Source organism: Tetrao urogallus (assembly GCF_951394365.1).
Source record: "Tetrao urogallus genome assembly, chromosome: 4".
In the NCBI taxonomy this organism is placed as follows: Eukaryota; Metazoa; Chordata; class Aves; order Galliformes; family Phasianidae; genus Tetrao; species Tetrao urogallus.
In genome coordinates, this window is record NC_136817.1 from 10,411,324 (window position 1) to 10,438,648 (window position 27,325).

The 27,325-nt window shown below is 37.7% G+C and overlaps 1 protein-coding gene across 2 annotated transcripts in view; it reads right to left on the bottom strand.

Moving 5' to 3' along the window:
• Positions 1-207: 207 nt before the first annotated feature.
• Positions 208-27,325, bottom strand: part of INPP4B (inositol polyphosphate-4-phosphatase type II B) — a gene marked incomplete at both ends in the record, with an annotated part of 164,772 nt that continues 137,654 nt past the window's right edge. Inside the window, 2 exons of one of the 2 annotated variants that reach the window (XM_079535102.1) lie at positions 208-340; positions 26,486-26,640. In XM_079535102.1, coding sequence (XP_079391228.1) covers positions 208-340; positions 26,486-26,640 — 288 coding nt within the window. Of the gene's footprint in view, positions 341-1,583; positions 1,759-26,485; positions 26,641-27,325 lie in introns of those variants that run through there. The other variant, XM_079535101.1, reaches the window with a different exon arrangement.

Here is a 27,325-nt window from a genome sequence, read left to right on the forward strand (position 1 = left end):
AGTTAAGTTGAATGTATTTGGTTTTGAGCATATCCAAATCACCAATATTTTATTTCATGATGACTAACTGTTGTCACTTTTAAAATGTTAAACCTCACAAAATAACACCTCAACTGGTTACACATTCCAAAACATTAAGTCATAAACAGCAATTTTTATATTCACTAATTAGCATGGTATATGTTCCTGATTACATTTTTGTTTAACTTAGGTGTCAGTTTTTCCATATGTCCCTTCTGGAGGTCTGTAGTACTTTGGGAAAGCCATCAGCTGTATCATGTTGAATGCATACTTTCTGCATTTGACATTCTTCAGTACATTCTCTATGCGGCATCCTTCTCTAGTGAAAGGGGGGAAAAAGTACAACTTCATGAAACACAAAATAAATAAATATGCTTTATTTGTTCATTGCAGAGTTTCAGCAGCAGTTGAAGTAAAAATAACAAAGATTCAACTCTACATTTTTTGTTTTCCACAAGTGATGATACATCTTACAAAATTAAATCTAAGGCCAGGCCCAGTACAGTTATTGCCCTCAGAAACAGGTGATAAGATTTTTTCCCCCTAATATATTTGCCCTTGAGGTTTAAAGTTTAGTTAAAAAAAATAAAAAATAAAAAATTAAATAATGATACATTTCATTCTAATTCCAGAAATATATTTCCCTTTTAAATGTTATACTTTTTTTTTTTCAGATTGATTAGTATATATGTGAGATTACAAGTCGCCATAAAAATGCGTATTCTAGGAATAAGGCATTTTATTAAGTCTGGCCCTACAGATTTCTGATGGAAAGTTTCACCTCTGCATCATTTCCCCTACGTTCAGCTTTGCAATGAAAAAAAGAGAGAATGGCTTTTCAAACAGCCCAATCCAACTCTCTGCTTTATAAAGGAAGGATGTTTGTTCACATACAGTACAAAAGTCACAAGTGCCAAAGTGGTGCATCAAGACATAAACCAGACTTGATAGAAAAGAATATAAAAGAGTCTTCAAAGCAAATGCAACTAAAGCAACAATAACAATCATGTTAATCTAAATACAAAACAGAACTTACTATATTCCACTTAGTTACTCGACAGAAAAAAGTTAGTTGTAGCAAAGAAAGAATCATTTCTTGAACAAATAAGATCCGATCAGCTAATAATAACAATGAAAATAAAGCAGTAATACAATGAAAGCAAGTCTTACAAACCACCGCCCTGTAAAATTTGTCTGGGGGCAGTCTGTATTGTGCAAATCCATTTTTAATTTTGTCAGACGAGTTACTCTGGAAAAAGGGGTTCAAGCATTCAGGATTCCACACCTTTAGTATACACAGTGACAGCATTTTAAGTGGGCTTTCTTTGAGCTAATTACAGTGGGAAAGCTTTACCATGAACAGAAAGAGCAAATCAATTCACTCAATGCATAGTATGCTTCTTAGAGTTCAGAAAAATTAATGAAAACACTGTACATTTCAGACATTTGTATCTTGAAGATGGTTCCTTAAGGTCTGAAATTGTAGAAATATTACAGCATGATTTATTTTTTCTAAAGTAGTTTGTCGTTGTTTGTAGAAAAGAAAGGAACACGAGTGCAGTTTATTGATATTTGGCTAATAGCAAAGCAAGACTTAAAATAAGCCACACAACCAGCAAGTGTGAGCTGACAAGCAGCAAGGCGACAGGATAGAAGTGTCGAGAAGTTGGCTTGTTATCAGTTAGACAGCCTGTTTCGGGATCATCCGAGTCATTCAGTGCTCCCTGGGTTTGTCTGCTGTTAAATAGGGGAAGTTAGGAACAAATAGAACAGCATTTAAACAGCGAAGAAAGCCGACAGGTAGGCATTTTGACAACAAAGCTAAACTGCATAGCCATTCTGATGAAACTCATTTATGCCAAGCACTTGCATAAACTTAGTACCTTCTGCAGCTGACAAGGGAAGCATGATGACTACATGGCTAGCATCTCTGTAGGTCTCCTAAGTGCCTTAGGGGAGTGTTCACAAGTTAACATTACATAACTTACGAGACCAACTATACTACCATTACAACAAACACACACACTGAACAGAAATGAAATAACGAAATAATAATAATAAAAAAAAACAGTTAAGGAAGCAAAGAAAAAAGATCACAAATGTCACAACATGGCATTGACAAAATAATGTCTCCATGGTTTTCGCAGGTTTTTCAGTCCTGCTTTACTAGTGACTAAGAAATACACAGGCAAAAATAGCAAGGCCACATGCTCCTTTTTGAAAGGATTACAACTGTTCAAAAATAATTTCAGTTGATAATAAATCAACTTATTAAGGAATTCATCAGTGCTGGTGCCTCAGCTTTGAAGTCAGCAGCATTCAATTTTGATTTAAAGGCTCACACCTGCATTACTCTCAGAAATTTACCTAGTATCTTGTTCAGTGGGATCAGTGAGAAACTAAAGTGCTTACAGTGAAGCTCCAATCAATTGCTGGAGGTTGCGCAGCTGCTTTCCTATCAGAGCAGCAAGGATACTTTCAAGTCACTCCCAGTCTTTTCTACTGTAGCCTAGCTAGATTCTATACAAGTAGAATTATACACATTTCAACATTTCACTTCTTCAGTCCTTCTGAACTCATCTTTATTTGACTGTGCTCAGGATTTCTGCTCATGGACTTCCTTTGGGCAATAAGAATCAGAGATTTCTATTTTTCTATTTACTATGAATATTCCAGCATGAAATGATAACTCTCTATTTTTGGCTTTTTTTTTTTTTTCTCTCCTGTGTGGACTTCAGAGTACATCAGATTGTAACACAGTCCTTTATCAGAAGCACAAGTCCCAAGTATGCTGTTTGTCAAGAAACATAACACTAGCAGGTCATCGAGAGAGTACGGGCCAGTAAAGGTAGTATCACAGAACTTCATGAAAACGAGAAGTAAAACAGTAGCAGCCTTTCTGACATGTGTGTTTAAAAGCCACGTCGAGTATGTAGAGCTAAGATAGCAAAAGAGGTGCAAGAACTGCACCTGGAGGTGGGATCCTGGGGAAATGTTCTACCGAAACCATTCCTTCCATATTTTCGCTTTCAGAGAAGCCTTTGAGTATAAGCTATTCATTTATTTCTCAGCTTTGAATTTTCAATCCGTATATTACACCACTAAATAAGACAACCCATACTATTTTAAGTAGTGAAAAAAAAAATAAAATTAAACCTCCTAATGTTTGAATAGTATTTAGGCAATTACTGGTGTCAGTATGTCTGGTGCTTTTAACTTCTATGTTTTCAAGCGTTTCATCAATGGAACTTGGATAGAATTCACACAGTATTTTAGAGGAACAAAGCTATGTTTTGCTGACTTCCTCAGTACTGTGGCTTACATTGAAATAAATGTGTTTGGTATCAGACCACTCTAGTTAACGCTTTTTTCCTAGGGTTCACCCCTCAGAACTTCATTCCCCTTCTGCTCACAATGATAATGTTACCATTTGTGACCAGCCATTACAGCTCAGTTTCTCCTCACTAATTTTCTGCTTCATCATGTATTTCTACGTACTTCTGAAAACATGCTTTTTGCTATTTTTCCTTTTTTCTTTCTTAATCTCTACAGTAATTCTCCAAGTTATCCTCCTGAGCCTTTTACACTCTTCCTCCTCCCTCTTGCAACTCCTTGAGGTGAACCTCCTGGTTTAAGCTTTAGCTCAGTGCATAGCCTCATCAATTCCTCCTCAGTTTCATATCCTCAGTACTTTTTGGACTATTCTTTTGGATGCCTTCTGTCACAAACTTCGTGCTTACGGCAGAGCTGATGCAGAGCCTCAACTCCCTTTTCTCTATCTGGGCAGCAGCACAGCTCAGTGTTCAGCAAGTTTACAATCCACTCAATTTGCCACTGGTTAAGTACTTCCTTCGGGAGAGTATTAGTTTTGCCTGCTGAAAGTTAATTCTAAGCAGGTTGAGCTAGATGCTTGCAGGGTGCCCCTATGGGGATGCAACCCTCCTGCTTTTGCAGTGTCCTGCTCTGTTTTACTCCGTATCTCATTGATAGTGAGACAGTCTTTCATCTATGCTTCTAAATCTCCCATTAGCATCAGTGAGATTTATGCAGTTATAATGGAAGTACAGACAAAAGCCATTTGTTCCTTTTTTTTTTTTCCAAGTAGATATGCTGAAAAGAATGATCAGTGTCTTTCAACACAATAAGTCCTTACCCCCAGGAAAACCACTGAGAACAGCTGATGCACAGGGACTTCTGTCCTACAAATTAGTCACATCATTCTATGCATGATTTGACAAGACATTCTCAAAATTGAGCAAGGGGATTCAACTCCATTATTACCTACCTAAGAACAAGGCTGAGAGGAATACCGAAACGTTTTTAGTTTAAGAATATTTCAACACAAATAGATGGTTTGCCAAGCACTGCTAATACTTCTCAATGCACTGCAGCAACATCTAACAAACCTTGAAGTGTTCTCCACGGTGACTGAAATACCTCAAGTGCAGGAGCCAAGTTAATGAGGGTATACTCTTTCTGGTGATGAGCGCCAGCAGAACAAGGGGCAATGAGTCTTGTTTCAGAAACTGGAACACTGGAAGTTCTGTACTAATGGAAGGAAGCACTTCACTGGTATGGGAGAGACTGCAATGGAGCACTGGAACAGGCTTGCCATGATAGGTTGTGGACTCTCCTTCTCTGGAGATATTCAAGACCTGCCTGGACACCTACCCGTGCAAACTTCTGGAGGGAACCTGCTTTAGCAGGCATGGTGATCTCAACAGGACCCTTCCAAACCCTGCAATTCAGTGATTCTATGAAGAGAAACCAAGAGGGAACCTCCACTGGGCTGCCTGTAGAGTGACAGCACCGCTTCCCCTGGCCAACCAAAACTTGAAAAGGATGCACCATTTGATGCCATGCCAGCTAGATTCCTCTGGCTTCTGACTGACACAACACAAACATAACAGTGTTACATCCGACTCCCGTGTTGTGAAGGTACAGCCAACAGCCTTAGGTGGTCCCTTCATCACAGAACATATTTTAAGAGCTCTGAAGTTACGCAGAAGGGAAAGGAAGGCTTTAAAAATATTAAGTCTGTACTGCACGCACACACACCTCATTTTAAGACAACTAGTGAAAGCTTTTAAATCCATAACATCTGAGGTCATGAACACCTCTCTAACTTAGAGTGCAATTTTTATTCATTTACTTTCAAAATTGTTTATTTGAGTCTTGCAGCAAAGCACAAATAACACTGTGACAGCCAAGGGTGCTCTAAGTTTAATGATGATATAACCATTTCAATCTGCTTTCTTTCTCAGTTGTTTTATCATCTTAAACTCCTACTGGGATAATACTGCATGCCTGTCAAATGATACAGAGCAAAACAGCAGTATTTTCTATTGCCTTTTAATTCAGATGATAAATTGAAACTGCAAGCAATTTGAGACAATGAAAATTGTGAGGGGAAAAAAAGAAGCCTCTGTGGAGTCCTTTTAAAGTCAAGCACGTTTACGAGGGCACACTCCAGTTCTTCGTTACCAGTCACAATGCTTAGCCATCCCTGCACAGTGTTTTGGATGAGACGTTTTAGCACTTTTCAGCTTTGCTTCACCTGGTAGAACTTACCCAGTTCCAACTGCTAATGATACAAGAAATGCTATATTTTCCTAAAGCTGCATTCAGGTGAAATAGCTATGCAGCTTTCTATCAACACAAGGATTCCCACATGCGCTAGGAATGACTTCAGTCTGAATTCACGCCTTACAGCACAAATACTTTGGGGAATTTGCCTTCTTTTTTTTTTCCTCTCTCCTTACTGAAGCAAGCAGTTTCTCAGCCTTCTGGGCTCTTCTTGTCAAACGCCAGAGCTGACTTAGAAAAACAGCAAAAGTGAGATGCTTCTTTTCAATCCCTTCCAATAAAAGCAGCAAAGACATTTCTTCAAATGGAACTGACTGCTAACAGTCCTCAATCTTATAAAGTTTTGCTAACTTACCTCCTCTTCTTAAGACTTTCACAACTCGGAACTTAAAAGGAGCTTCTCTAAAGAGTTTTCAAACCTCTCTCAAGATTCTTAAACAGAACAGTGTCTGCTTGCTTTTTAATTTTTTTTTTTTTAATTTATTTTTAAAAAGGTTGTTGGAGTAAAAACTACATAATTTCTGCATGATTTATGTTACTATGGTTCACTGAACGCTCCAGTTGTATTAAGAAAAGGATCAGTGGTTTCCATGTACAGCACTGTAATTCTAGGAAGGTAGCCTTAGCTTTCTCAAAGGGGGAAGATGGGATCCTCATGAGCATCTCTTGGCCACAGTCAAGATACTGCACCGTAACATCTGAAATAATAAAATGGGATAGGAAACAAATAGATTTGAGCCCTCTCGAATAGGATTGCTATATCAGCATAACTCACTTAAAACAGGTAAAGGAACATTGGGCAAAAACTCTTCATGTTGAGACACAGTTGGTATAAACCTCCAACAATCTGTCCAAGAACAAAAGATGTTTCTGCATCATTTTAAAAGGAATATGTAGGAGGGGAACCACCAGAAATGTTTTCTGCATCAACAATCTTCTCAATAACTATTTTTCTTGTCAATAACTTAAATCATCCTCAAATCTAGATGGTATTCAATAAAATAAATAATGCTAGAAATCAATTTTTTGCCACTTAGGTAATCCTACAGTCGCTACTCAGATTGAAAACAACTGGCAATACTGGAACAGAGTAACAGTGTCATACCTAAGCGAATTCCATCAGCAATTTTGAGAGAGCTGTTACTAAGCATATTGCAGCAATATAAAATATCTCCTACTGTGTGCATCACTTCACCACACTAAACCTTCCTCATCTTGTTCTACCACTGATAAAAACACAGAACACAATAAGTCAGTTCTAAGGGACATACAAAGATCATCTAGTCCAACTGTGCAACCACTGCAGGGCCAAACAAAAGTGAAAGCATATTGCTTGGGGGCACTGTCCAACTGCTTCTTGACTGCTGACAGGCATGGGGCGTCAGCCACCTCTTTAGACAGTCCATTCCAGTACTTGACCTCCTTCACAGTAATGAAATTTTTCTTAACGTGCAGTGTGAATCTCCCCTGGCACAGCTTTTGTGTCATTCTGCACTGCAACTTCTTTCCCAAGTCTTATCTCTTTGGCCAAGATCCCCTATTTCCCTACTGCATTCATCCTTCCCTTGTTTAGCATATTTTATTATATTCTAATAATTATATAGTTCACATATTAAATATATTTATTTTACAATTTCATTATCTCATGTGCTCTCCTTCCCCTTTTCACTTCTTAAATAATACGAGGCTTGTTCACTGAATTTCAAGAGGCATCAGAATCATTCTGTAGTCGTAATAACACGATACTTAGATCTCTAAAAACGCAGTTAATCCATGGCAATTTGCTTTGCATTCAGACCTCTAGACCTATGGTTACTTAGCCTTTCCAGAGAAAAAGATTCAATTTTGAGTTACCTGTCAGAACCAGTAGACTACTGGAAGTTTGCTGTGGTCACAGATTTCAAACAACGTTGTGGACATGATGATTCGGCAAGAAGCAACAGGTTTACCAGAACACTGTCTTGCAGTATTTAATAAGAGGCTAGGAGATGCTCGATTTCCATGCACACAACCACATCCTGCAAAACCCTGTTGTATGCAATCATACTGATGAGGATGGATGCTTTGGAAGGATGCTAGAAGTCATAATGTTCTTATTAAGTCCAACTAACCACAGATGTTCACATTTCCCACTAGGTTTTATCAGCATAGAATGGTTTCAAACTTTGCAGCTCAAGTGAAAGGGAGGTGCACCCCACACCTGCAGCCAGTAGAACCCACTCTTGTTTTCAAATACAGAAACATCCTCTCACCAAGCTGCTGTGCAACATCTTTCCTTAAGTGACAGTGGGGAGACTTACAGATTGTAGCAGATAATTACAATTTATTATCTGTCATCATCTCTAAATTAAGACAAGTTAATTTTGATAGAAAATGTGGAAAAACACCATGCATTAAAATAAGTGCTCATCCACTCTTTGCTATGTGCATCAAGGTACCATTCATTTGTTCACATAACTACAGTTTAATATCAAAACCAGTTTTCCAGGTAGGTATTTTGTCATTTAAGAAACCTAGAGATAAACACTTTAAACCCGTCCTCAGCTGTTCCATGTCACTGAAGTTGAACAGCAAGACCAAATTCACTTTCAATTGCCCGCGTTCCTTTCACTGCCAAAAGAGATCACTGACTGCTGCCTGTCATGTGGAAACGGCCCTTTGGTTGTGCCAACCTCAGAACTACCTAGGAGAAGGCTGGTCTCTGCTGCCCAGAATTGTGCCAAGAAACATTTAACAACCTTACTGTATAAAGTAATTAAGGTTCTATAAACATTCCCCAGTAGTTTGTAATTTGCAGGTATGGACAGAGGCCACAAGTCCTGCACAGCCTTGCTGGTGTCTTGGGAGAGATTAGTTTCAGAACTGAAAGATTTAACTCACTGCAGAGCTTCTTTACTTGTCAAGACAGTTAGATGGTTTTTGAAACATAATTTTCACCCATTATTATACTTCAAGTAGAGGATTTGCTGTTTGATCCTACTATTTACCAATACTGATGTGCAGTATTACACATCAATTCTATGAAAGTTTCTCTTTTTATCCCCTCCCAAAATATGATTCTGAATCTTCTCACCCTCTTCTATAAAGTACTAGGATTACTTACGTGCAAAATTCGCAAGATAAAATTCCAAAGTCTTTCCTGAGAAATTTCACAAAGTTTGAAATTTAATCCAGTATTCAAACAATAATAAACCAAATGTGATCTATACCCAAATGCAGGCACAAAGCAAACAAAGAGAAACAAAAAGCCAACCGAAACCAATCACAACCAACCCGCAAATCAAATCTCAGGTTTCATAGTGATCTGAGAATGTGGGAAGTGATGATGACGACGGCATTCTTGAAACAAGTTCTGAATATTCAGATGTTTCCCTTCCCAAAAGTTACAGCACTGGTATTATTGGCTATTGAATCACAATTCTTTCCAGTATGCTTATGTCACAGCAAAAGAATTCTACGAAGGATGTAATTACACATTTAGTTCAAGAACACTGTGACACAAACCTGTGATCAACCCTGTCTCATAAATGACTAATAGGGTCTTAAATACTTCTTGTTGATAATGAAAAATCTTCATGAATCATCTCTAATCTTTCGGCAAAGATTTCCTAGTTTTGTTTCCCTGTGGTGAAGAAAAGTGGCAAAGCTAATTTAAGAGGCAGAAGAGGCATGCTGGACAACTGAACAGCCACTTGTGATAAAGAAAGGCACTAAAATCAGGTACTAATTTATAAATGCTCAAAGCTATGTGGCATTTGGAACTCAGATCACTTCAACTGAGGAAAGTCTTGAACATCAACAGCTGTAAATGTGAATGTTCTTTGTGTTTTGCATGTGCAAATTCAGATTGATACACAAACAAAGGCGAATGTCACTGCTTTTGATTAGTGACACCAACTCATACCATCTTTCACAGGATGAAGCAATGTGTAAGCTGTAAGATAAATCACAGGAAAGATCTGACAAGTGCTTTTCCCTCTCAAGCTAGCAGCAGATGCTTTCTACCAACATACTGATAGTGATTTTTTTTTTTTTTTTTAAAAAATACACAATAATGTTTAAGAGCTGAACTGTTTTATTGCAGCCCTTCACAGTACCACGCAAGCCACCAGGCTGTATTCATGCACAGAGAGTCTGTGCACATGCAGGTCGGTGAAGTGTCAAAGTGCACCTAAGCCTGATTTCAGTAGGTGCACAAATGCTGGTACCAGCAGTGCTACATGCAGCAAAGAAAATCCTACTTGGGCTGTCAACTATAAACCAGCTACACCAAAATACAAAGGCCGGGATGCAGACTAGTAATTTGGAGATGCCACCCCAACCACCCTACAAAATAAGCCACCTGTTCTTTTCTTGAGCAGGCTGATTTTAAGAGTTTAATAAAACACAAGCAACACGCTATCAGAATGCTAAGTGCAAAGCTTTTTTGGTCTACTTGCTTCAGAACAAACAATAGGGCTGGACTGAAATCCCCATGAAGTAAAAACTGAAAAGTGTTTGTTATTCTTTCCAATAATAGGTAGTATGTGAAGACCTTAAAAACAAAACTTTTCCCCTGGAGATGTAGAATGTTGATAAGACTTTGCTGGTTTTGTTTTTGCTTTTTAACATTGTTTAGAGGACTGTAATAAGGTTTTGGAGCCTCTTCTCAGAAGGAAGCGTTTTTCTTTCCAATAAACAAAGATAAGATTGAATTTGAAATCTTTTAAATCATGTATTTGTATATACTTTAGAAGTCTTTTCTCTTGGTTTGTTGGCACCTGTCACACCTTTGAAAGAAATATTTCATGGTGAGTACTGCTGCAGGTTTCTCAGCAAGTTTCAAACACACTCATTCAGCTTAATTCATTCTCATATTAAAAGATAGCATTAGCACAGAACATTATTTTCAAAGCAAAAACGGCACTGTACTGTTGGGGAGAATGACACACAGTTTTGCTTCAATAATTTCCAGGAAAAATAAACTTTAAAAAATTTCTGATAACAACAGTAAAAAGAAGCAGTGTTTACTGCTTGTTCTCTTAAGCTTCTGCTAGCAGCAGGCAGTAAAGAAATCAATTATCAGACAAGGGCAAATGCCTTCCCCTTTGCAATAATGCTGCCTTTCTTCACTGTTACAATGAAATCAAGCACACGGTACAGCTCAGTGCAGCCACAGTGATTCACAGTTTGCCAAAGATCAAAGATGCAGCTCTTGAGGTATGCTCTTCAACTGCATTCAGGAGTTCCTGAACAAAAATTAAGAATGACTCTGGAAGTATCACACAATTTTGAGTTAAGTTGCTGACAGATTGAAAAAAAAAAAAAAAAAACAAAAATAAACAAAAAAGTCATTTTACATCTTGATCTGGATTAAACTATCAAATATATTTAATTACTTTTTCTTCTGTACCATAGATTGTATTCTCCCAAACACACAACCAGATCTGTAGCAAGCCTAAACTCCCAGCAGTTGTCACTGCAATACCTTAGGAACTGCAACTTGTTAAATGCTGCAGAAATCTGGCAGTTCCTGCAACTGTGGAGTCTCCAATAGAAATCAGTGAAGAATTAATGTTCCCCAGCATGTTTGCAGCAAGCTGCATGTGAAAGAGTGCAAAGCAGGAGAGCAGTGAGACATTCCTGCTAATTTTGGTGATTCTCATCACTCACAAATAAACAGGATACGTACTATTTTAAAAATACATTTCATTTGGGAAGAGTGATTTTACTAAGAAAACTCTAAACCACATAAAATTGGAATCATCCAAAATTTTGTAGAGAACTTATTTACCTATCACGTAAGACCATTTTATTACGACGAAGCATCAAGCCAGCAGTACTATTCAAGCATTTCCTTCCTTCTTCCCCAGGAAGGAAAAAGTAAGCCAGTGAGAAAATATAAATCTTCCCTCCCTGAGATGGTACATAGTTATCTCTAGTCTCCAGTGCATTTTTTCACTGTTGTGTAAGCTGGTTATTCTGTAGGCTGGAAAGAAAACAGTTTAAGAAACATTTCAGTGAGACATCATCTCACGATGCTCCCACTTTAGATAAACACTGCACCAATTTTCCAGATAAACTCTGTCATTTGAAATACCTTGAGTTCCTGAAGCCCAACACCGCATGAGATTGTGCTGGAGGCAATTTCAGCATCTCCTATTTTGTACTCTGTTTATGTGAATGCAGTTCCCAACCTACTCAGGTCTGAGAGACATTAAACCAGGTACTGTCTGTGTTTCTGGCTGTGGTTTTCAGGTATTTGCCCTGAATAACTGTGAGCCACAGGTGAAGTGGATGAACAGAAACCTGCACTGCAGACAAAAAGCAAGTGGGTTGCTAACTAGAAACACTTCATTTTCCTAAATGCACATTACAGGGGCAGGCCTTAAGGAATTCTGCTTCCCTTTTAATGAATAATATATACTAATGCTCTGCAGAACTCTTGGAACATGACCCACATGAGCCTTTCTGGAAACACCATGTCCTTCCTGAGCTCTGAGGGCTGTGGTAGCTCTCACAAGCCTCTCAGGTGCCTGCGGATGGTCACAGAACCAAGGAAAACGCAGCTCTGCCCTGGTCTGAGCAGCTCGGTGCTCTCCTTGTCTTAGGATTGTACCCATGTTTGCCACACAGCACTTACAGGCTTCTGCTAACTGACCAAACTCCCTCTATAGCATGCATCCATTGTGCTGGTGACAACATAAGAGACCAAGACTTATAAAACTGCTTAAATCATCTTCTGTCATGAACACAAATATATATTGACAGATTCACCAGGGTCTTTAAAAATATATAGTTTTGCTCTCGATTAACCTTTACCAAAAGCTGAATCAGCTTCCTATCATCTTACCAGAACACAACAGACACACATAAAGTGTGCTGGAATCATGCTCATTTTACTAGTATTTCATTCCATGTTAGTTAAAACTAAATTCTGCCATGTACTATTAATGTGCTGCTACTGATGGCTTAAATACAGTCAATAAAAAAAATTAAACAACAGAAGTAATTTTGAGAAATTATTGCTGACTAGCTACAGGCATCACTTGTTATCATGGATACATACAGGAGGAGGGTTGGCTTTTGCACTGTTTATGTACCATTAGATTAATGACATCCTTCTTACTCTGTTACAACACGGTTAAAGCATGCAATTAGCAAAAATGCTCAATCCCGTTTTTTATTCTTTGCATGAATGTTTAAGGGCAGTAGAAAGATGATAAAAAGAAAGCTAAAAGCATGTGAGTGCAGGCCAGCAATTGCACGTGTCAGAGAAGTCCATTTATCAACGCAGAGTATTCTGCTGCATAAAATAATAAATCACTTTTTCCCAAGCATGGTTATTAGAAATGAAATACATGCAGAACACTGTAAAAAACTTTAAACATGATAATCTATGCTAAGATGAAATTATTCTTATCTAATGGAAATTTAAGTGGAAAAAAATGACAGTTTGCAATTGGTTCTATTATGTTCTCTTGAATTCAGGATAATTAACAATTGAAGAAGTAACAGACAAGCCGAAGGCAAGGGAAGAGTAAGCTACCAAACATTTGTTTCCCTAAAGAGGAAATACTCCATTTGCAAAGTTTTCTCCCCCCATTTCCTTACAATGATTAGCTGCATTTTTTTTCTAAGAAATAGTAGCTACTGAAAAAAATGCTTTTCATAGTAAACACATCAAATCACCTTAGTAGAAAATTAGAACATCACTCAGTGAGACACTGAACAGTGTTTTGAAAAAAAAAGTTCGATAGATTTATCTACTTAAAATATGGAAGTATTTGCAGAATTCATAGTGTTTCACAAATGATTTAAGCTGCAGTAACTTCGTGTATGCGAGAGCTGTCAAATTTTTAAGTTAGCTCCCAACATATACGAGGAGCATTTCAGGATAACAGTTTTTTAAATTCATTGCTACTGCTGTCTATATAAACAAGGAAACTTATAAAGAAGAAAAAGATTAAAGGAGAATAAAAAAGAAAAAGGGAACCTTTACCCCCAAAATAACAAAGCATGAAATAGGTGTTTTATCATAGTAAATAAGTAGACAAACAAAGGAAGCAGCCTGAATAGTGCAATGAGTGCCAGTTAAACAGCAATTAAAAAAGAAAGAAGGGCACCAGTAAAGTAACTTCCCTGCTTTCCTTGATCCCACATTAAAAGTGTTGGTGCCCCGTGCTAGATTTATATTTAAAACACAATGGGTAGAGTGCTAATGCCAGAAAAATTTCTCCCACATTTTTTGGCCCTCCTCACTCTGTTTTACTTTCAGTTGCTCTGAAGTGTAACTACACGCTACACTGAACCAAATCCTTTAAAAGGCAGCATATCGTGTACTCCCTGACCTGCAATATGAAGTACTTGGGTGCCAGACTTAACAGCCCAAGCTTGCCATATATGTATAGAGCATCACCAGGATCAGGCAAAGTCCTCAGGTGAGGTAGTTACCATCCTCCAAGGTGCGTACTTAAATTCTTAACCTGGATATTCATATAATAGTACCTGTCATTTTACAGCAGAAACAGCTGGATTGCGTTCTCAGAAATCAAAGAGCTTTGTAGAAGATGTATCCAATGGCTAATTGCCCACTTAGCCACTCCTCACCTTGACAGAGCTTTTCTATCTCCAGTCCATACACAGGGCTACCAGTGCAAAACTCACAAAACGAACGAAACCTTGGATTTCCTTTCCGGCACCACAAATTATGTTCAACATGATGCCTAACAGCATAGGCTTTCAAGCTCACTTGACTACAGACTATTTTGGATGGAGAGTCTAGACTCTTTTTCTGTACTGTGTAGGAAAAGAAGATTTAGGAACAAGCAATTAACTGTTTTGGGCTATGTCACAGTGCGGTACAGATCATTAAGCTCTGCAACAAGACTATTTCTCTTTTAGCATTTGAAGCCAATGAAATGCGGATAAAAAGTTTAAAATTTCTATTTTTGCTTTAAAAGATCATTTGACTTTTCCTCTCCACTGCAATGCATAATTCATTGAATAAACTTTATAATAAAAAATTACTAAAACTACTGCTCTATTCAAGGTTTACAATTCAGTTGGGGTTCATTTAGTTCCATTAGTTTTAACATCTGTGTTTCAATTTGCTGATTACTTCAAAAGTAGCTATTGAGGTAATACACTGCATCATTTACAAAGGAAATTGGATGCTTCACGCATATTTTGTAGTGCAATAGGAACAAAGTGGTAGCATTTGGATAAAGAAGCCCACTGTTTCTGCTGTAAAATAACAGGTACTATTATATGAATATCCAGGTTAAGAATTTAAGTACGCACCTTGGAGGATGGGTAACTACCTCACCTGCGGTTTTGATACTGTCTGGGAAAAGATCTTTGACTTCTTATGAGCCAGCGGGGACTCCTTATTCCATCTGGCTAGGTATTGCCACACAGCTGAAGTCCAAATTTGGGAAGGGTTTGTACCACATCTGTGAGAAGTTATATGCATGGTAAAAGGATGCTTTTCTGTTTAACTAATTGCCACAAACCACTTGTGGAGAACAAACTTGCCCAGGAAGACTGATCACAGCATTGTAAATACGTGCATATCCCTCTGTTCCTGTGGTATGGTCTGCATTGCTGCTTGGAGAGGGGACAGGATAGCCCAGCAGAGACCTTGCCCTGAGGGCCTACTTTTAGCCAATATATGTTGGTGGTGTTCCTTTGACTTTGCTAGAGCTACGTCATTTTATTTTGCAGAAAGCTGCATGTCAATAAGGACATGACGCGTGGCACGGACTGGTATTTGAGAAAAGGCACTCATGATCAAATGCAAACAATTAAAAAGGGGACAGTGGCATTTATCACCACAGCATCCACTGGGCTGCACAGCTGGGACTGTGCAACACCTGTGTGAGCTTTGTTTTCCAGATGCTTTTAATTGGTTTTATAATTCTCTGCTTCAGAGTGTCGCTCTCTGCCTAACTCATAATTTCCTAGAATTACTACATTAGTCACAATGCTTTTATTCTTCTGGTGATTGATTTATTTTTTTTTAATCTAGACAGATCTCATTCAAAGCTATTCACATAGCTAAATTCCAAATGTTTTTACTATGTTAACTATAACAAGAAGTTAAAGCAGAAAATTTCAGTTTTCAAACTGAAAGACAGAGAGTCACAGAGCAGCCCTGTGCCTCGGAAATACCTTTACAGTGAGCACAGTATAAGCATGCAGGAGAGAATCAAAACTTTAACTTCATTATCACCTAATTTCAAGTTTTACCTTCAAATTAAGCTTAAATCGAGACTGAAATGAATTTTGTTATCCCAATTGTGCTGCACAGACAATGATTCTTTCTGACAGCAGAAAGAATGATTGCCTTTGGGACTGAAAACAGAATTCCAGGTACAACTGTCACAAAGCTATTTCAAAAAATATCAGCTTAGACTACAAATACCATTATAGACTGCTGTGCTGCGTGTTTGCTCTGCACCCTCTTACCAACACATAGCTGCTGTCTGAAAGTGAGAAAAACTTCTGACTTTACTAAATGTAAGCTTCATTATCTTCTCGGTGTTTCAGCACCAAGAACAATAGCTACATCACATCACAGTATCAAGAGACTCAATTTTCCCAGCACTTCTACTTCAGCCAAACCTTCATCTATAAAGAAGCATTTGCATCTGAAGATGGTAAAGTTGTGGAGCCACACAACACAAAGTCTGTTAACTAAGTTTTAATTGCTGACCACGCATGCAAAACAATCAGAAAGCACATGGACTGAAAAAATAGTTCTCAAAAACTTGTTTCTTGGATGTACTAGTATTTGAAAAGTTTCTAAGCCGTGTCTGAAATACATTAAGTTACATAATAATGCAGCAAATTGTGACAAAATCAAATGTACTGCTTTCTAGATTTTCTTTGAATGACTGTGGGTATGTGTTACATTTAGTACCACACAGACTGCCATATTCAGGAAGCAAAACTCTGTCGCATGCAGCGCTAACTTAAGCACCACGAAAAGGTGATTTCAATCCTCTTCACCCAAAAAAACATACCCATTTTTAATCTACCTTGCCACACTAGCATTAGCTAAGTAAGTCAGCAGTTGAGAATATATTACAAACTGGAAAGAATAAGGCATTAGAAAGTGTCACACATCCTTCAGGAAACAAACCTGCATTACATCTTTTTGGTTTTAAACTCCTAAGCTAGACTGAAGAAATCTTAGAGATATCCATCAACACAAACAAGTAGCAACACAAAAGCAGGACAAAGCATATTCTAAGTGCATTCTGATTACAAGAAAAGGTGAAGCAGGAAACACTGAACATGTCAAAGACTTTAAAAACCTCCCAAATAAGTTTTTTTAAAATGTTATAACCATTTTAATCAAAACAAACTCTTCTAGAATTCCAGAATCAATTTACGGATTGCTGAGACTGAATTGTTACGGTAGGTCTCCATTTTTAAACGCACTGTGATGCTATTTTGATCATTTCAAAGCAGCCAAAGACGCTTTTGACATAGTGTCAGTTTATCTATTTGTGTTCAATGTAACTGTCATTTTATTACAGGAAGTAAACTTGGAAAACAGATCATGTCATTCTTGATTAACTGAAGCGCATTGCAAGAGCAACAACAAACAAAAAAAACCCAACCCTAAATCAACCCAGCCTAAAAGTTGATTTTCATTTCCTGTCTGACATGCATTATGATAAAAACTGCACAACCACCTCTCATGGCTATTGGGACATTCCCATCTTATATCTGTCGGAAGAAGAGAAGATGGCATGCTGCAAGTCGCTCAATAAACCTTTCCGTTGCTGACTACTTTGTATTCTGCACATGTTCCACTGCCAACAGTTACAAATGAGTTACAAATGCATTTAAATAAAAATCAACAACTTGAAACAGTCATTTTTGCAAATTACGTGTGAAGTAAAATATGGTTTGGACAGGAATGACATATACTGGACCTGCCACATTAATCGAAACATAAACTGGTCATCAGATGATCTTAGAACAAGATCTTTCTTGTAGATATGTGACCAGATTGCTTCTTAATCCATTCTTTTTAAAGAATCTAAACAAGTTTCTTCACATCCGACTGCTGACTGGAGAGGGCTTGTGGCAGATCAGAAAACGTATTTAAAAACAAAACAAGGTGTAGGTCACCATTTTGCTCCTGGTAATATTTAACTGCTGCCTTTTTAGACCCTATTGCTACAGAAGCAAAGGTCACATGTTGGAGCTTGGTGCAAGGGGAAGGATTGCAGCTGCCTTTGGGCATGTTGACTGAGGTCAGCTTAAGTCAGAGAAGGGATAAGAAGCCTCAAAGCTTATTACATTCTCACCATTGTTAGGAACAGGCAGGTCTCACCAGTGTCTCACAGCCAAGTTGCAGAGACACTGTCAAGCAGGTAGGCTTTAGCATGAGTTTGAAGCTGCTTGTGAATCTGAAACCCTTAGGATAAATGAGAGGAGAAGAAAGGAGATTCCTTATAAACGAGGAAAAGCTGCAGTTGGGCCCGAGTGTCTGTTCAACAAGAAAGTCTATAAACCATGAAAAAAAAAAAAACAACAAACCCAACTAACACTCCTAACAAGAGATAGAAATTGGATCCCATATTCCTTCACTGCACTAACTGTACCATACAGCAAGCTTGATTTAGTCCTGCCTGTAATGGTATCTATATTAAAATCACACATGTTGGTAATAATTCCCAAGTTACCAAAGTATTCTCACACGCGCCATTTTCTGCAACAAATAAAAAAAATTACAAATAACTGATTCAAGAAAGAGTACAGATACTCCTCATATCACGATATTACGAAATCTTTTATAGAAGGACAAAGGAAGCTTTTGAGTACCACAGACAGGTGGATCTACTTCCTGCCTCATTAAACGTAATCTAATTAGTGTGTTGGGTCCAACCCCCTAAATAGTTCTCCCCTTGTTTCAGGGAGCACCCTCTGACCTCCCCCAGTCTTCCTATTCCGACAGATTACAGTTGACATCTTATCTATCAAGAATGCAAGTTCTCCTATTTGTCCCCCAAGTTTATCTCTGAATGATCCAGAACACAAAATAGCAATACAATGCTGCTAGCTCTGGTATTTGATCCTGCTTCGGCCAAGTAGTGAGAACATCATGGAAATATGAAATCTCTAGGTAAATATAGTCCAAATGGGAACTATCTTCTTTGGTCATTGCAGTGCAGTTACTGGGAGGATTGCTGCAAGCGAACACTGAGAGACTAGCTGCTGCTAGGTCCTTCAGCACTGCTGTGACAGCAGCTTGTTCACAAAAGGGCACTCAGCAATTCATAGCTGCTACAGAATGTAACAAGAAATCACCACTAAAATGCACTCCCAAACTGAGTATGGCTAAAGTTAAAGGAGTTAATGAATGAATGAATAAATAAATCACGTACAGGTGGGAGTGCTGGAGAAAAAGAAGCAGGAGTACAGCAAAGACCAAAGGAAAAAAAAAAAAGCGGGAAGCTTATGGAAGACAACTGGAACAGAGATGCGGGACGAGGCAGATGATTATCTTAGTGGGGAATACTCCTAGAAAACTGAAGTCAGAAAAGGCATTAAGGGAATCTAAAACGAGAGTAAAAATATACCGAAATACATTTGTCAATTACTTTCTACATAAGCCAGATAGATCTGCACCCCAACACTGCATCACATTTCTCCCACAGAAGAACAGTTTTCTCTTACGAAGCATCCTTTCTCTAACAGCAGTTAGTCACTGCTCTTTTCTGCATCTCCTCCAGCTTCTCCACAATCTGCACTGGCTAGTGCTGCAGGAAGTTACCAGCTTCCCCTGTTCATACTATATATTATTTTGAGAAGAATGTAGTTTCAGAGATGAATAAATTCTTGAAGAGATTGAATTCATGATAATTTTAACCAGCTATTTTATGCTATTACTACCCGCTTATTCTCCTAATTTCCTGCTCCTTTCTTATCTGAATTTTAGGCTTGGCAGTGCTACTTTTCCTGAGAGCTTTAGCTGCACTTGGTCAAAGCCAGGGTAATTCAGCTGCAGCTCATGGAGATTAAAAGGGTAATAAATATGCATGCAAGACTTCTCCTATGAAATCCCTCAATCCCTCTGAAAATCTTAACAGAAATGACATATAATAGGAAGGAAATCTATTTTCTGATTGCAGGTAATACCAAGTCTTTCATAGAACTTCTGAATAAGAAATAGCACATGCACAGTACTAAATGAGAAAGCAAATTTTTTGGATATGGCTGTTTAGACTTCTTTTTTAATTGAAAGTTGAATCACCGTGGTGTGCACCATAATTAATTATACACTTTTTCCATCATCTGTGCTAAGTAAAATATTCTCTCAGAAGGAGGGCATAGCTCAATTCCTTACACTCTCATTTGGATCAGTATATGGTAAATACTAATATTGGCTAGGCAAGAGAACATTTACTCTGTCAACAACTCAGTGAGGGAAAAAAAAGACAAATTAGAGCAGGACAACTCGGAGTAGGTCAAGTTTTGATTGGAATTCCATGAAATCTTTGGAGAAAGGCATCATGTGCATGCTTAGTCAAGGGCCAAGGACTCCCACAAAGCAAAAAAACATACAGCCAAACATTTTCTTTCTCAGTGGAAAAATTACTTTTTTTCCCCCCTATAACATACTGCAATTGATATATTGATATATTTTGCTAGTTGGTAGTTAAAATATACTTTCAGGTTCTGAGTCTTCCATAAGTAAACCACCCCTCTGTATGTTACCAGTGAAGTAGATGCTTCTCAACCAACTACCTCTGGTGTCAAAATTTAGAGACAATTGTTTTTGGTATGGCCTTCTCTCCCTGGTCTGACCAGGAAAATCAATCATTTACTTCAGAAATTCTCATTTACTTACTACTGAAAGCGTTAGTGCATCAGTCAATTAGCCTGTGTTATATCCTTAAATGTCCCTTGAGAATTGTGGCAAAAGTTTTCAGTGTTTTCCCTCGAACGCTTACTCAGTCCCCCATGATTAACGCAAGAATATTAACACAAGTTCTAGGGGAAGGGCACCTATAATTATTGTTACATTGTGCTTTCCATTAAGATTATACTTTTATCTGTTAGTTCATCTCGAACAATGAAATTCAAGCTCACAGTATCATTTAAAGAAGAAAAATAACTTTTCTGAGATGATCACTGGAATGAGATTGATATTCTGCACTAAGGCACCGAACGTATGAGACCTAACTATTTTAAGACCCATCTCAAGAATCTCAAATCACCTCCTCTTAAAAAGGAGTCGTTAAATTTTAACGGGTACATGTTTTGAGGATTCAATCTACTCTAAACGTGTCAAGGGGTAGGACACGACCTTTTGTTGCTCTCCCTTGCTAACAGTGACCATCGCAACAGGAAGCCAAGGCAATGAGGCAGGGCACTGTGTTTGCTGTTCTCTCTCGTTACCACAGACAGTGTGCATGCACACAGGACAAGAAAGGCTATGACAGACACATACATTACACTGAGGAGCAAGGAGAAGGAAATAATGAAGTGACAGAGAAAATGAGAAAAGGAGTTGAGAAAGTTTCCACAAGAAAGTTCTTGGGAAGAAGCTAGAGAAATAAAGTACAAGAGAAATCAAACTTCTATAGTCAGTTAGAGAATATTCCCCAGCAAAATGCGGACTTATACATCTAGCTCCAATCTTTGAAATACACTGCAAAACCAACCACCAATTTTACTTAATTTGCCCATTAGAAGCCTGAACATCAATGAGATCTTTCCTGAGCCTGTTATGGTGTGAATAAGTGCATTTTTTTTTCCTCTCTTTTCCATTTTTTTCATGTCTTCAAGACTAGATAATTATTTTATTCACACGTTACTAGTAAGAATTTTTTGAAGACCTTCTATTAGAAAGCTTTAGAATTAATACATCCCATTCAAGCTCCAGTTTGATATTCTGAAATAGTTGTCTGCAATTCCCTTCCTTCTTCCAGAAAGATGTTCAAGAATAGACCTTTATTCAGAATAAGTCCTAGATAATGCCAATTGCTTTGATTTTTTATATCTTGTTGCCTTCTCGCTCCATTGTATTTTCTTTCCTGTTACATGCAACGCACACTGTTGGCTATTAAAAACTAATAGCAATTTGGTTTTAGAAAAGAACATTGATAGTTGACCATAGGCAGATTGGACTGAGCTGTTAATTAATACATTTCAATACATTAGATAGTGTAAATCTTTCCATTTGTAGTTTGTACCTCATAATAAAAAAGTTATAATGCTCAGGAACCACAGATCTGTGAGAAAACCTTTCAAAGAGAGCTTGACTTAGAACAAGAAATTCATTTACAAAACTTAAGACTCTCAGAGAAAAACAATAAAGAAGGATGGGGAATATCTGATATGTACTGAAAGAACAAGTTAGAGAACACATGCTTTCTCTTCTGTGTTCCATCTACTGCTACAAACTCACAGGGATAAAGTGAAGGCCAGGAAACAACAGAAAAGTCAAGAAATATCTGCATATGGATGCCTGCCTCTCACTCTGTCACTCTGCTCCTGATTCCTAGGCTGTAGGAATCACAACACTGTACTGTTTGGCATTGGCCTTTCCATTGGAGAGGTCCTTCAGATTGAACTTCCACCTAAATCATCTTTGGGTGATTAAAGAGCTACAACTACAGTATTAAAACCATCCCTTCTCAACTTACACATCTTTAAGACGATCTTTAAAAAAAGATGCCTTCAAACATCTGTTTGAGAAGAAGCAATTTGCTGCATAGTTAGGCCAACAAAAGTCCATTCCTTGTTGCCCAGACCATTCATTTTTTCACTTGCATTTGAGTCAGATTTTTTGATAGGCCATTTATCTAAAATCATCTGAAATATCCTTGACTGGTGTTTCAGATAAAAACCACGTCTTACATTGAGAGAAACTTAGTATTCAGTGTCTGGAGTATCTGACAGGTATTGTGCTTTACTAAGAACCTCAGAATCTTCTGGTTTTTGAACGTGTTTCCAATAAAGCCTCAAAAATAAGCAGATGAATTGACAAATCCACTGTGCACAGTGAAATTGCCAGGCTTTCAGTCTTGTCATCATTTTGAGGCTTTATTGGAAAAACGTTCAAAAACCAGAAGATTCTGAGGTTATGTACTACCCAAGGACTCCAAAAGAGGCTCTGTCACTGAAACATTAAAATTTAATAGGTTCAGAAAAGAAAACTGAAAGAGTTTTACAAAACTGCTTTTATAGAGTGCTGCCCACCAGCGTTCAACTTTCTTTAAGCATTGTCCAGCTTCGAGGAATAAAAGCACTCAGGTAAATCAATTTTGCCTCTTTGCCCTGTCTTGGAATACAGTTGATGGTGAATGATAAGGCACATCCATGCACTGGCAAACACAGAAGTATGGAAACAATACTGACAGCAAAAAATTGTGATTTTAAAGTAGCAGTAATTTTGGAAAATTATTTCAATATTATGAGAATTATACAAGCACTTGATAAAGATTGACTGCATCGATTCTCCTCACTCTGTACTACAAATGTCAATAAGATCAATGCAATTCACAAACATCAACCAAATAAACTAGAGGATGCAAAAATATTTAAGGAATAGTCACTCTTTTACAGACACAGTAACTGCAGCATCCTAATGGCTAGAATTGCACCCAGAAGGCAAAGCTACACTCTAAATATTGATAGAGCTTCAATGCCTAGCATGACTTCAAATTTTTACAATGTACACAAAGAACAACATCTGAAATTGCTTCTGATTTACTCAAGATTTGAAGGCATGCAGGTACACTACCAAAGCCAAAAGACACCAGCACATGAGTCCAGCATCACACAGCTTCCCCCGATGGCACGAGTACACAAGGCCCATGCTTGCCTTTTTACAATAGCTACCAAAGCTGCAACAGCAATGGCAGGAAAAAGAAAAGCTTTACAGATGCACAGAGAACCTTTCTGATGTTTTCTAGCTCAAACTCATGGCTGCTTTTGAATCTCCATCTGCTTTTACAACACTCTTTGTTTCACAATACTCTATCTCCCACTGTTAATCCTTGAAAGAAGCCTTCCAAAGATCAATCCAGCCTGTTAGAATTCTGGATGCTAAAACTGAATTTTTCTTGTCTTCTTGTTCTTTTGAAAGGCTTAAAAGTGATTTGCAGCAATCAAGCATAAAGGAGTTTGTTTGACAAGGTTTAACACAGTTATCTAGAGGCGATTCATTGGGGAAAATTGCATAAATTATAAATTAAAACGTGACCAGAGCATTTTCCCTCTCTTCGGAAAACAACATGCATTCTTCTAGATGTGAAAATCAATCTAAAAGCTCCTAAGAAGTAGTCAATAAAAGGCCTAAAAACGTGCAATTTTAACTAACACTCTGTAAAAGTAATCATAAGAAAACATGAAAAGGCAAGCATTACAGCAAGTGACAAATAATCTGTTGACCTTATTCACACAAACCCCAGAAATACAGCTGTGAAAGTTTCCTCAAATAAAATTCTGGAGACCTAGCTGAAATGCCATTATAGATCTTTGTGTGGAAATTACATCTTTTTCTCCCTCCCTTTTGCCTTACTGTTCTTTCCTTCCCAGTTTGCTTTCACAAATTGTGTTTCCCTGCAATTCGCCTTTGTTCAACTCCCTTCAGCAAGAGAGCACAGCCAGAGGGACCTTGCTGAGTCTCTGGCCAGTGCAGAGAGAGAAATTGAAAAAAAGACAGTGCAGCTTCTGGAGCTGCGCCACCAGCTCCTCTGGCAACAGAGGATCAGTGGTAAAGCAGGAGGAGCCCTGCTGAAGGTATAACAACTTACTGCATTCCTTACATATTCGTCAAAAAAAAAAACAACAACAAAATCAAGGGTTGTGTGCACAGTGCAATGCAGATACAAACCAGCAGAAACAACAGACTTACTTGTGTCCCTGATGGTATAGGCTAAATATATATGCTACTGCCGCTACTTTGAAGGACCTTGCTTCAAGTCCCAGACAAACCTAGCACCCAAGTCAATGTTGTTGTCTTTGAATAAAAGCAACAAAAGGCAACTACTTCATTTCAAGGGTGTTGGAAATTCATTTGCCAGACATTATCAGGAAAAAGCTTTTATCTACTTAAAACTACAGGAAAAACAAAATTCACATTTATGATGTTGCTTCAGCCTCATATATCTATCTGCTCATTTACTTGATAAGTTTTCTGCAGACTTCCTGGCTTCTCACCATTCTTTTGTGATGCTAATTTATTGTTACCTGCCAGTATAACTAATGTGTTGATCATCTCAGTTTTCAAATCAGTTATGTAATACAGAAGCATGTAAAGTCCCTTGCATTTTAGTCTGCAAAATCCTTCTACACTTCACTTCTACATTAACAAATTGGTTTGTCAAATGTCTGTCTTTTTTTCTCCCTTTTTTTTTTTATTTTATTTTTTATTTTTTTAAATCAGATCTATATCTGCGAAGTTTTTCCAGTCTATCTTTCAGTGGTGGTCTACATAATATTTTATGGTCTACATAATAATTTCATATAACTAATTTGCTTGTATCTGACAATGTACTCAAACACTCTATCATACGTATCGGAGACATTTTAAAAAAACATATTTGAAATGCCAACACAAATGGAACTTAACACAGAAAACTCAAATTTTTCATTCATGATAAAACATGCAGTTATGAAAGGCTGCACACAGGAGTCATTCACTCACTGAAGTACTGCAGAGACTAAGGGACATATGCAAGCTAATGATACATACAAAATGATACCTCAGTTAAATACATCACACTGCACTAGCAACTTGCAAACCAACTATACTTTTACGCCTTTTCAGCACTCTGCTCAATTACTTGATATAAAATTATGGTTTTTTTTCCTTTAGAAAATTTACCTTTGCTAAAAAGCAAATGACCTTGCCTGTGTAACCTACAGATTAACCTCAACTTTAAACTCCTCATCTGAAAATCAAATTCTGAAGTCAGGAATGTTCAATTACAGTCATAAACACAATTGTTACTTAGACACAAAATCCAACACGCAGTCACATTGTGTGTTTCACAGAAGTGTAAGATAAAATTCAATTACTTCTTTGCAGGCTGACCAGAATATTTACTATTAGTCTTGTAGGGATGTTTGTTGGATAGGACTTGAGTAAACTCTTACATAATATACAGTGCAACACTCATTAATGCCAGTAATGAAACAGTTTCTTTAGAGAAGATAGCACATGGATTCAACCTGGGATCAAAACTTGCTTGCTTGGTGGTTTTCTTTTTTCTTTTTTTTTTCAGTTACAAGATTCAGATGAACAAAAATCTTTACATCTTTTGATTACTCATTCCTCACTACGTCAGTATTAATTGCATCTCTGCAATTTAGAATGAAACAAACATGGAGTTTTTGTTTGCTTTCCACATCAAAGATTTTTATCAGATGTTACTGGCAACCACCAATCAAAAACTGCATTTTTTATTTTATTTTTAATAACATGACATAAGAATTGCCATCTCTAACAAAAGCTTAGTTTTCCCAGTTTTCCTAAATTTTATACATATGTTTTAGTGAGCATATAAACATTTCAGAAATATTCTAAAAACAAAAAATAACTCTTTTTTTGTACACAGTCATAGAACATGGTTAAAATTTTAAGCTTCATGAAAGCCTAAGGCTTTGTTAAAATGATGGCTCTTTTCCCTGGTCAAATTCTTCAGTCAGTGGAGTGGCACTCTGCAGAGTTTCACATATAAATCTCAGAAACTGTTCATTAGTGCTAAAATACAGTCCTTGCATGCAGAAGTGAATCATAGCTGGCACAGTGCTATATCAGGAGTGGGGCCTATCATGCATTTGCAACTGGCTTTGGCCAATTTTGCAGTTCCTGGTTCAGCTCAGCTCAAAAAGCAGGGGATATGCAATAATCTTCACATACCTTCTCATACAATCCAGTGCTCGAATAAAGAAGTCTTTGTGAAGCTGATGCTCATCCCTCAAGATGGAGCACTGCTCCAATGTCACTGACATGGATGTCCGGTCTTTGGCACTTTTGCAACAGGTGAAGCGGACTCCATTCAGCTTACGGCATATCTGAAACACAGGCAGATGTCAGAGGGCTGCTATTTTCACACTTCATTCTCTGCACCTTAGCAGACCTGGAAAATCCTACGCTTTACTATCACATTCAAACAACAGCTTCTCAGGAAGAAAACTGCTATTAAAAGATAGTGGCTCAAACCTCTGTCATAAGGCTGCTGACAAGCATGTCCTTACATCAGTTATTAGTCTGGAACATTCTGTGCTGAAAGGGATGGTAAATTTCTCTTTTGTTTCTAAGCTTGCAGAACTAACACTCTACCAAAAGAATACCCTAAGATTATAGCCTTTGATCTATAGCCCATTTCCAATTTGTCAAAATTAATCGTTTAAAAAGCAGATTTTATGGATTTCCACTATTAGGACAAGCCCATAAATAACCTTCCCACTAACAAAAAATAAGTCCTTATTGGCTTTAGGAGGGAGATGCACAGTCTTGCACTGAAGTTGCAGTTTACAGGTTTCTTTTGCTACCGTGGTATTTACTGTAGTTAAAACATCTCCTGCTCCTTCAAACAACATACTTTATGCACAAGTACCACAAATTGTCTACTTTTATTTCAGTAGAAGGTCTTGCCTTCTTTTTTATCATTAAAAGTCAACCATCACGCACTATATGTTTACATACAGACTGATGAGGAACAGGCTTTGTACAAAGCAGGGAGACGTGCAATGCCCA